The 12011-nt window shown below is 44.4% G+C and overlaps 1 protein-coding gene across 1 annotated transcript in view; it reads right to left on the reverse strand.

Annotated features, from left to right (window-relative positions):
* Positions 1 to 367: 367 nt before the first annotated feature.
* The window catches only part of LOC102151865, a 74168-nt gene continuing 62524 nt past the window's right edge, over positions 368 to 12011 (reverse strand). Inside the window, exon 4 of the mRNA XM_038544469.1 lies at positions 368 to 1650. Coding sequence (XP_038400397.1) covers positions 1426 to 1650 — 225 coding nt within the window. The 3' untranslated portion in view covers positions 368 to 1425. The remainder of the gene's footprint in view (positions 1651 to 12011) is intronic.

Consider the following 12011-nt stretch of genomic DNA (forward strand, 5'->3'; position numbering starts at 1 on the left):
TCAATGCTTCTCCGGAGAGCCCACCCACTCTAAGTCCATGGCTGCCAGATGAGGTTTGCTCCATGCCCGGCTCCATGGTGAGTACATGTCCCACCTCCAAGGCAATTAGCCTAGCACATTCTCTTGGCCACAATAATTTCCTCAGTGGAGGAGACATCGGCTAGGCTCAAGAGGGGGGAAAAGCTTTCTCTTATCCTCCACAAGACATCAAAAAGAGGGGCACCTGGGTGGTTCAGTGGTTGAGCATCTGCCTTTGGCTCAGGTTGTGATCCCAGGATCCTGGGATCAAGTCCCACATCGGGCTTCCCACAGGGGGCCTGCTTCTTCCTCTGCCTATGTCTCTGCCTCTCTCACTGTGTCTCTCATGAATAAATAAATAAATAAAACACTAAAAAAAAAAAAAAAAAAAGGCTGTCAAAAAGATAGGAACCTAAAGACTCCAGGACCCATTACATGGAGCCTTAGGAGGAATCAACATGGAAGCATGGAACCAAGTAGAACATCCTTTTGAGTCCTGACTCACAGCTCACCTGAAGGAGATTTACCTGTGATCTTCTCAGTGACAAGAGACAACAAAGTCTTTTGTTTGTTTGTCTAAGCTAATTTGTTTGAGGTTTAGGATCATTCACAATAAGAAGATTCCTGACTAGTCCATCTTCCATCAAGCGAATGTGAATGAGGACACAAGTCTGACTTCTACATCTTCACTGAAATGTGGATAAGCAGTATCTAAAACACATGAAGCTGCTTTAATCCAAAAACTGAATTATCAGCTCTTCTGACACTCCTTGGAGAGTTCAACATTGACATTACCCAGAGGTCCCCGTAGTTATCTAATGTGTGAAGAGCAGCAATTCTCAACAGCCAAAGTGCATAGTCTGTCCTCTGTGTGAACAGAAGCAACACACGTCACAAACGCTGAGTGAAATGGTTAAAAAACACCAATCTGAAGGACATTTTCATGGTCCTTCTCTCCAGGTTTGCCTATCTCCATTTCAACATCAAGTCAGACACTCAGAAAGCAACAAAACTGATCCAAATCACTGATTCTCTTCAATAAAGGAATTAATTGATTAAATCTCCATATTGTGTCCTTGAAGACTTAACATAATGGCCTTGGCTTTTATAGAGAGAAGAGAGAAAAGAGGGCCAATCGACAAAGAAAATTTCTAGTGACAGAAGGTGAAAAATGGTGCATGAGGACAGAGAAAATAATCCGAAAGAAAAAAATGTTAGGTCCAGGATTAGGGCCTAAAAAACTAGGTACCTCCCATGCATTGTCCATAGAAAAAAGCAAACTCCAGCAAAATTGCTACGATGTTTCAGAGGCATCATCTCTTCCCTGTTGCTCTTCTTGTCTGCACAGAGTGGAGGAAGCAGGGCTGACTGCATGGAATTGAGGGCTCTGGGACTTTAAGCCTCACATTAGCTTAGTGGTCCAAGCAGAACCCAATGAACAAGAGGCCTGCTCACACAGAGGCTTCTTCTGGGGTGACAGCGTCTCATCAGCTGCTCCTTCAATCTGACAATCCCAGACAATGTGCGCACATGTTTCTGAACTACAGCCTGGGACGAGGAAGAGACTCTACAAGGCTGGAAACTGCCTCTTGCCAGGGCAAAAGACGCAGCAGCAAATGAGGAACCTGAGATCTGGTGGGAAAAACAATGAGGGGGCAAGGTCACAGAGGAAGTTATAAAAACTTGTATTATTTCTCTTTTCTAAAACTGAACAGTAAAGATGACACTATATAATGAGAATCACCAACTATGTTGCACTATCTGAAATGCATAACCATGTGTAGTGTGCAATTATTTTTCCATTTACCATCTAATGCTTCTAAAATATTTTCAAACTTTCACTTCACCAAAGTTTGAACAAGATGGGACTTCTCAATCTGGGTAGTATGGCAATTAAGATCATTTGCAAATGTTGCAAAATATAACCCCCCCCCAAAAAAATTGTCAGATACACAATAGAGCTCACAAAAACAAAAGTGTAAAAGCTGAAGCTCAGAGAGATTATGTAACTGATTAAATTGCACACAGCTCTGGAGCAGAGCCAGAATTTGGAACCTGAACATGGAATTTAGGGGTCACATTTCGACTCTTCGTGATACTCTGTCAAACCCAACCTAAGTAGAGCACACGAACCAGATTTCAACTCCTGCGGGATTACAGTAGCTTTCCTCTTGACTGGTTATCGATGTCACTCCTTGGTTATGTCTTGTAGGAGGGTGTGTGGGTTCAGTCAATTACTGAGGGGAATCCTCTTAATAAATGTTTACAGAAAAGCATGGTGTCCAGAAGATGGTGCAAAACATTGTCACCTGATTCCTTCCAGTCACATGTGTACTGGGGTCTCTTCCCTCTCTGATCACTCTTCTCTTCCTCCACTTCCCCTTGGTCCCTTCCCACTCGAGTCTGCCTATCCCACAGTGTCCAGCTCCCTTCTGGAAAGACAGTGGCAGTTACTGGCTATCACTGGAGGTGCCTTTTAATCCCAGAAGGGAGTGTCCTTAGAAAATAATCTTTTCTGTTGTTTATACTACTCTCTCGTGGCATAACTTCAATGCATTATGTTTCTCAATATTCTGGGTTTTCTTCTGCTGTACCAGTCTCATCCTGGGGAGGGATAAGGTGAAAGAGGGACTAAGGAGGAGGAGCTAAGAAAATTCAGAATAGAAATATAGAATTTTCTATACCTGCCTCTTATAACAACTGGCTTGGCCTTTAATCTTTAAGCAAAGAGAACAATAAGCTTCTGGGAAACACCACCTTCTCCCTCTGCTGAGGGGTAGTGCTTCTCAGGCAGGAGAAGCCCACTGTGCACACAGCCTGGCCCATCTGAGAGCTGCTGACAGGAACCATAAATCTGCGAGGCATGTAAGGGCAACAGAGAGCCTCTTCTCTTCTCACCAAAGCAGGTTAATTCAGGCTGCTCCTGATCCAGGAGGATACTTTGGTTCCAAGTCAAACAAAGGTCACACCTGCTGTGTACTGGTAACTACATTACCCAAGTTCTGAGTGGGAGTGGAAACAGGTTCTTGCACACCATTCCATGCACTCACTCCCTCAGCAGGGCCCTTTGTCATCCTGCTCTTTTCCTCTTCTGTCTGAATGATAACCATCTGCTGGTCATCTTGCTTTGACAGGATGGGCCACACAGCGGAGATTCCCAACCATTTTTGTCTGAAATTTAAGATAACCATTGGTCTAGTCAAGTTCTCCATAGAAACAGAACCGTGTGTGTATGTGTGCATGTGTGTGTGTATGTGTGTGTGTAGAGGAGTGAGGATTTTAAGGAACTGGTTCCTACCTTTGTGGGGCCTAGCAAATCCCAAATCCAGTGGGTGGGCTGGCAACTCCAGCAATAAGTTGATGTCTTGAGTCTGAAGATAGTCTGGAAGCAGAATTTTTTCCTCTACAAGGAATCTGAGAATTTTCCCTTAAGACTCTCAATTGATTGGATGAGGCCTACCATGTTAAGTAAGGTAATCTGCCTTACTCAAAGTCTACTGATTTAAATGATAGTCATATCATAAAAAAGAAAACAATGCCTTTACAGCAAAATATAGACTGATATATGACCAAAAATTGGGCACCAGAGCCTGACGGAGTTGACACACAAAATGAACCATCACAACAGAAGGTGAGGACCTAGAGGATGGGTGACAACCATAGAGCCTCTAAATGAGAGAAGGAAACACACCCCTAGATGTGCATCCCTCCCCAGGGACACCTTGAGAACCTTGAGAAGTGATTTAGAGAAAGTAGAGGGGGGCACAGAGAGTGGGAGCTTGCCAACAGTAATTGTCTCGAAGGGCCAAGTGCCACGATCAGTATTCCAAGCACAACACTCACCTTCTGCAACCCCTGGATAAATTCCTCATCTTCCTCACTAGATTTAAACCATTCAATTTAATATCAAGGTTGCTCACAAAAGACAAAACTCCAAAGAAATCTGAAGCTTCATACATACTTTACGCATATGATATTGTTGTCAAGAGTACTAGCGTTGCAATTTTTCAACTGTTTCATGTAAATGTAAAGCAAATAAAACATATTGATGTTATAAGGATCCACAATTTTCTTTTTTTTTTTTTAAGATTTTATTTATTTATTCGTGAGAGACACGGATAGAGAGAGAGAGGCAGAGACACAGGCAGAGAGAGAAGCAGGCTCCATGCAGGGAGCCTGACGTGGGACTCGATCCAGGGTCTCCAGGATCACGCCCTGGGCTGAAGGTGGCGCTAAACCGCTGAGCCATCCGGGCTGCCCAGGATCTATGATTTTCAACACAAAAGAGATGAATGCAGAAAAGAAAAATCCTTTTTTTTGAGGGGGGAGAAAAAAACCTCTAATGTTAAATTGAATTGAAATTATCAGTTCAAACACATGATTTTTTTTTTTTTTTTTTTTTTTTTTAGTGTATATTCCCTTGCTTTGTCCGGTAGAAGGAACTGAAAGCAATGACATCTCAATAGCCATGAGCACAACACCCAGACATGGCCTTTAAATACTATTCTCAATTCAAAAGAATGGGGCAGGGAGTGGGAAGGAAGGGTGCTTGGGTGGCTCAATGGGTTAGGCAACTGTCTTCAGCTCAGGTCATGATCCCAGGGTTTTGGGATCAAGTCTCACATCAGGCTCCATCTCTGTGAGGAGCCTGCTTCTCCCTTTCCCTCTGCCTCTCCCCCTGCTTGTGCATGTGTGCACATGCTTGCTCTCGCTCGCTCTCTTTCTCTTTGTCTCAAATAAATAAAATCTAAAAAATAAAATAAAATAAAGATTTCAGGCAGAGAGCATACAAGATTACAAGATGAGCCCAGAACACCTTTGCCAGGAAAGTAAAAGAAATCCATAAACATCAACACAGTCATAGCAAAGAAAATAGGGGGAATCTGTTTGATATTATCAAATACAGTTGAACATACCCTCTGAGCAAGCAATTCCACTCTGAGGTATGTGTCCCCCATCCCCAAAGACAAGTACCAGAATGTTCATAGCAGCATTACTGAAGTAGAACCCAGAAACATCCCAATGTCCACCTGTACTAAAACGGATAAATAAGTTGAAGGAGCAATGAAAAACAAAGACCTGCGAGCTACACACATCACAGATGAATCTCATGAACACAGCGATACTCAAAGAAGCCAGACATAAGTATGCTGTATGAGGCCATGTATATAAAATTCCAAAACAGGCAAATTGGACAACCAGGCTTGGAAGTAAGACTGGCGGGCACCTGGGTGGCTCAGTCAGTTAAGGGTCTGCCTTTGGCTCAGATCATGATCCCGGGGTCCTGGGATTGAGCCCCACGTCAAGCTCCCCACTCAGTGGAGAGTCTGCTTGTTCCTCTGCCTTCCCCAAAGCTTGTGCTCTCTCTCTTTTAAATAAAGTGAAAAACAATATTAAAAAAAAAAAGAAGAAGAAGACTGGTGGTTACCCTGGTAGGGGACAGTAGTGATAGGAAGAGGGTGTGATGGGGCCTCTGGGCTGCTGGCAATGTTCTATTTCTTGATTTGGGAACTAGTTCCACAGGTATTTCCTCTGTGAAAAAAAAATGAACTACAGGCTTGATTTTTTATGTGTATTGCTCTATATGTTAAAATTTTATTTAAAAATTGTACTTTTGGGATCCCTAGGTGGCGCAGCGGTTTGGCGCCTGCCTTCGGCCTAGGGCGCGATCCTGGAGACCCAGGATCGAATCCCACATCGGGCTCCCAGTGCATGGAGCCTGCTTCTGTCTCTGCCTCTCTCTCTCTCTCTCTCTCTCTCTCTCTCTCTCTCTCTCTCTGTGACTATCATAAATAAATAAAAAAATTAAAAAAATAAATAAATAAATAAAATGCTCTTTAAAAAAAATAAAAATAAAAATAAAAATTGTACTTTTATTTTTATTTATTTTCTTTTGGAGATGGAGGGGAGAGGGAGAGAGGGAATCTCAAGCTGGTTCCACGCCCAGTGCAGAACCATACAATGTGGGGCTCGATCTTAATACCCTGAGATCATGACCTGCCCTGAAAACAAGAGTCAGCCGCTTAACTGGCTGAACCCCCCAGGCGCCCCTTAAAGATTTACTTTTTAAAAAGCCAGCTTGAAGGGTTTCCCACTGGCCAAATTTAGTGCAATTTGAACATCAAAAGGGAGGTGTTACACTGTGTCTATAACTTCCGAGTTCATTGCGCTAATCTCTCAATTTGTATGTTTGTTTGAAATGGTTCATAAGAAAAAGGTGAAGAAATGAGAAAAATTTTAAGCAAGGATAAAACCCTATTCATAAGGCCATATAATTTCCATCTATATTACTTCTCTCGAGAATTTTCCAGGAAGACCCACTTACAACTCAATCTTACACAAACAACCTCACACCACACCCAACAGTTAAAACTGCATTTCTCAACCTTTGCCCACTGGCTCTAAATAGAAGACACCTGGAAAAGATCTCTTATTCAAATGAGTTTTTAGAAGCTCGGTTATGCGAAGTTTTCTTGCTATCACATGACTCAGAAATCTTCATATATTTAATATGCATTGTCCTGTGTGGGGGAACACACCTACAGAGTAAAGCGATATTTCTTTTTCTTTTTCTTTTTTTTTAAAGATTTTATTTATTTATTTATTCATGAAAGCCACAGAGAGAGAGGCAGAGACATAGGCAGAGGGAGAAGCGGGCTCCCTGAGGAGAGACAGATGCAGGACTCGATCCCAGGACCCCGGATCACGACCTGAGCCAAAGGCAGACATAAAGTGACATAAGTAACCCAATTTTATTTCCAACCCTTTTTTGAGCACAGACCCCTTATATCCCAGAAAATCTTGTAGGTTAAGGGTTCTCCAGGCTTTTAGGAAAGTACTAGTATGAGACATCCTCTACCTCATTTTACAACTTCTCTGTCTTTGATTAACCAAAGAGCCCTCAGATTTCCTTCTGGGTCCTGAAGTCTCCAATGACTCATTTGCAGCCACATGAAGATCTGTCTCCCAAACAGTGCAATTTCCTGTTCGCCAAAATACAAAATGTAATTTTTTGTTCAGGAACCTATTGTTTAAATATGTATGCACTGAAAAAGAAACATGTATGCACTGTTTTATGTGTATCTATGTAAGCTTTGCTTCAAGTGCACGAAAAATATGTTGGTTTTTTTTTTAATATCTGTTTAAAACAAAGGGTTGCTGGAGGTGAGGTAGGCGGGAGGATGGGGTAACTGGGTGATGGGTACTAGGGAGGGCACTTGATGGGATGAGCACTGGGTGTTATACTATATGTTGGCAAATTGAATTTAAATTTTAAAAAATAAATAAATCTGTTTAAATTGAGAATTCCTAAAAGACCACCCCATGCAGCTCCTTCTATTTGGCACCAAGGATGGCACCACACACCATAGACAGTACATGCTGACGCACCCAAACAGCAAGAAAGAAGTACTCCCACCCAGCTCAGCCCCTGCAGCACCGCTATTCACAGGTATCTCACTGGTTCTCCCCTCACAACCCTGTGAGGTGTGTGTTATAATCACAGGTAAGTTTCCTGAGGGTCAGAGAGCCTGTGAGGCCTATCAGAACCAGGGGGCCTGAGCCCCAGGAGCCTGAGACAAGAGCTCCTGTTCTCACACTAATCTGTTTCCTGTGACCCCAGCCTTAATCCTCATCCACAGCTCCTGCTTTGCTGCACACCATGTTAGGACTTCCAGGACTCCCAGGAAAAGCAGCCCCTGCCACCAGCAGCCTTCACTTCATGCATGGCACAAGCAACCTGGCAAGTGACAAGTACAGATTCAGAAGCTAAATCATCATCAAAGTCACCCTTTGACTAAGCCAAGTTGGCCAGCCCAGTGACACATCCAACCTCAAAAGACAGTTGGTAAGTGAAGGGCTAATGACAAGTTTGAACACAAAGTTGCTCAATGAGTCACTGCCCAGAACAACCTGGCTGAAGCTCACCCTGAGGTTCTCCAAACCTTGAGGGCTACCAGCAACTCTCATGAAACATGACAGAAAGTCCTGGAGATTTCCCACCACTCCCCTCCCACAAAACAGAAGCCCCATAGACAGAAGCAATGGGCGTTCACTCTACTAAGACCAACTAAAGACCAAAAACTGAGCTCAAACCAAAGAGATGAGAACTTGTTCTCAGCAGATCTCGGATCTAGTATAGAGTTTCAACTGGTCGAGGGGAGAAGGGTCTCATATTATTTCTTCAGTTGATCAAGGGGGAAGGGAGACCTCAAACCATTCAACTCTTAAACCTGCACCGGAGCCCTAGGCTCTTGGGCTGAACTTGGTCAAGGCCAAATTAGTGGAGCACCATAGTTGCCACCTACATGCCCAGAGTTCACAGTGGGTCCAGGAATTTAAATTCCTTCCCAGAATCTGAATCAGCCTGTGATTCAGACACATGAAGTTGTGGAGTAATGAAATGGTGAAATGTTAAGAAGTTCAACTTCAAGCCATGCAAAACTAGTTCCTCAGCTTAAATCAGGCCTTTCCTCATCTCTTACCAAAATGGTAGACATCGCAATCTGTCATAAGGAACATTTTTAAGCAACATAAACTTATGCTGTTCAGCAAGCATTTCCCAAGCACTTGCTCTGAACTGTGACCACACTATATCCTGGTTTCAGGGACAGTTTTGTCCCAATATCGTGGCAGTCTCCCTTCTCCCAAAAACCTCAGAAATGATAAGCACATTCTTCTTACAAATTAATTTGCAAGAGGTTCTGAACTCTGAAACATTGGTCTGAAGAGTTTTTACAGTGAAGTCTCTTTTTTCTACTCAATAGTAACGAATAATTAGGTAGGACTTATATTAGTTTATCAGACTTCTAACTTTGGTGTTCTCTCCTTAAATATTCAACATTTTTAAAGTCCAAATAAACAGTCAAGATCCCCCGAGTCAGAAAAGGTGAACTAAGGATGCCTGGGTGGCTCAGTGCTTCAGTGTCTGCCTTGGGCTCAGGTCTCAATCCAGGGTCCTGGGATCAAGTCTCACATCAGGCTCTCCAAAGGGAGCCTGCTTCTCCTTCTGCCTGTGTCTCTGCCTCTCTCTGTGTGTCTCTCATAAGTAAATAAATAAAATCTTAAAAAAGAAAGAAAAAGAAAGAAAGAAAGAAAGAAAGAAAGAAAGAAAGAAAGAAAGAAAGAAAAGAAAGAAAGAAAAGGAGAATCAACCAAGCTGTATCCACAGTCAAGCATGGTGACAACCACCTGTGATGCACCTGTCTCTTCAGGTGAGCCGCCTCCCTACCACACCACTGACAGTATCCAGGCACAAATTTTCCTACCTCCTTTGGACTTGACAAGTGGGCGTCTTCTAGTCTGTGCCAGAGGCACTTCAAAGTAACAAGGCTGAAAATATTATCATGATGTAATATAAGCCCTATATGAGATATAAAATTAATCTACAACCATGCCCTGTCTGGTTTCTCGTGGGATGGAAACGCCTAACCCATGCCCGTCGGGCTCTAGTGGTAATGTCTTAGCAAAGGAAGGGAAGCTGTAAAACAGGACAAATGGCAAAAGGCCATCTCAGTCTTTGCTCCTGGACTCTTCAGGGGCTGTGCCTAGCTGGAAAGAGCACAAAGTGATTAAGACGCTTGCCCGCCCACCGGCAAAGAGCTCACCGTCTACTGGGACAGACACCTGCTTCTCATCAGGCAGATTGGAATAACGGCCACGACAGGGGTATTTCCAAAGAGATGTGGGTGTTCAGAAGAGAGAAGCACTCATCCTATCTGTGGGTTTTGGAGAAAGCTACCAGAACCAGTTCCTGGGTTTCTGGCAGTTGGAAATGTCAAGAAAGTGAAGGGAATGGTGTCCTGGGCAGAAAGATACATCATCAAAAGTGCCAGCTTGTGAGAGCGCCCAGTGTGCTTAGGAAATGGCACCTGGTCTGGGAAGGAGGAGGAGCAAGACGGGACCAAGACGATCTGACTTTTTAGCAGGGCAAATTTTACTTAGTATGTCTGTCTGCTTCCATCCCATGTTCCTTTTACCTTTAGGTCCTTCCATCATTACGTGGCTCTCTGCCGTCTCTCTCCATATCTGTCTCCTTCTCTCCTTCTCCTTCCCTTCTCACCACTTCCCTCTCCCGATTACATTTCAGAGCCACAGAATGCTTCCAGGCCTGAAACAGACCAGTAATCTAGAATCAATTCCATATCATAAAACATTCCCACTGGCAGCCTGAAGACCCCAGGAACTCAAAGTCACTGCTAAAAGGCAAATGAAGGTAGCAGAAAAAAACGTGGACTCACAAATCAGACAGATAAAAACTCTTACAAGTTACACAAACCTCAGTCTCCTCATCTGTGAAACAAGTAACATAACCATCACATACAGCTATTGTGAGGAACAAATGCAATAACAGACATAAAGCTCTTAACACAGAGTCGGATATATGCTAGGCAGCTAGCAACAAAACCAGTTATGTTGTTACTATTATTACTCAGAGTGTCTTATTTGCCTTTAGACTCTGAAGCTAGCATCATACTTGGCACACAGTTGGAGCTGAGCATATGCTTGGAAAAACAAGACAGAAAGAAAGAAATACTGAGACACACATGGAAAGATACCAGACAGAGAGAAACCATGAGAAAGACAGACATGAGGGAAGAAGGCGGAGAAAGGCAGACAGATGCACAGACTGACAGACACACCGATCAACCCACTGACCAGGTATCTTGCTCTGTCCACATTTTCCTTTCCTACTGTGGGTCCCGTATATTTCCTTACATGATTCTCATAAATCAACATAGATGATGAACAGGGAGGTCACATCCCACCACCAGGCTTCCCATGCTACAGAGGAGAGCTGAGAAATAGGGGAACTCGGTGCCCACATCTGACATGGTATCATGGAGCAGTGCATGGCTGGCAACTGGCTGGTGCGGGAGCAGGCTGTCCTGGCACTCTCTGAAGCAGAGAGTTAAGGAGAACAGTGTTCGAGTTCAAGGAGAACAGTGTAGTGCCCTGTCCCGTCAAGTCCTGGCTGTGCAGACCCCGTGACCTTGAACTCATTTGCAGACGACTCCTTGATTGATGAGGCCACCCAACTCCATCCCTAGCAACACCACAGGGACTTTTCCCCACAAATATAAAGGGCAAGCTTTTATTTCCACATCGAAGGGAAAAGCAACCCAGTAGTCCAAAGGAGACATTTGACCCAGTCAGGAGGACACCTCGGCCTCTCCTTGCTGCTGTTGGCCTTCAGGGCAGCTGGCTGTAAACCGTGAGCCCATTAACATCTGTCATCAAGGCAGAACATGACAGAACATGACAGAACAGGGTGAGTATGGATAAGGTCACATGTGGAACAAGGAGGTCATTAGGGAGCAGGTGTTGAGTGAATCATTTTGAAGACGGTATCTCTCTTTCAAATGATGCCAAAGAAAGGCTGAATCCTGGGGAAAGAGGTGAAGACCACCAGAGTTGCATGCTTGAAATTTCTAAACTGCTAACCATCACACTCCCACCCTACAGCAGTCTCAGATTGCACGGGACAAAGCGGGAGTTTCCCACAGGATGTTAAATGGACTTCAGCTGCCCCGGGTGAGACCTTTCTCTCCTGTGAGCAGGCTGGGGCAGTGCCCTCCTCGCTCCCTGAGGACGGACCCTGTGCCGCTTCATCCGCTCCCAGCCACCCTGCTGCTGCTCCTACTGCTCCCGTGCGGTGGCCGTGGGGGCTGCAGAAAGTGACTGATTCGGCCGGAGATGTCGCTGCCAGCATGTCCCTCAGCACGAAGCCCACGGGAGCTCCAGACACGAGGCAAACCTGGGAACTCTCGGCCCTCCAAATAAAACTCACCTTAGCCGGTCAGCAAACAGTAGCTTCGAGAACCTTCGGGCTGAGCTGTGATAGAAGTCCTTAACTCCTGGGGACCCCGACATGGTCAGTCTTTAATGGGGGCCTCTTGTCTTCACATCTTTCCATTTCCTTTCAGAACCATTCCCCAAAAGTAAGAGGCTTCCCAGGAGCAAGGCGTCCCTCAGCCTGCCAGCTCACTACAGAT

This window comes from Canis lupus, chromosome 8 (genome assembly GCF_011100685.1).
Source record: "Canis lupus familiaris isolate Mischka breed German Shepherd chromosome 8, alternate assembly UU_Cfam_GSD_1.0, whole genome shotgun sequence".
Taxonomy (NCBI): Eukaryota; Metazoa; Chordata; class Mammalia; order Carnivora; family Canidae; genus Canis; species Canis lupus.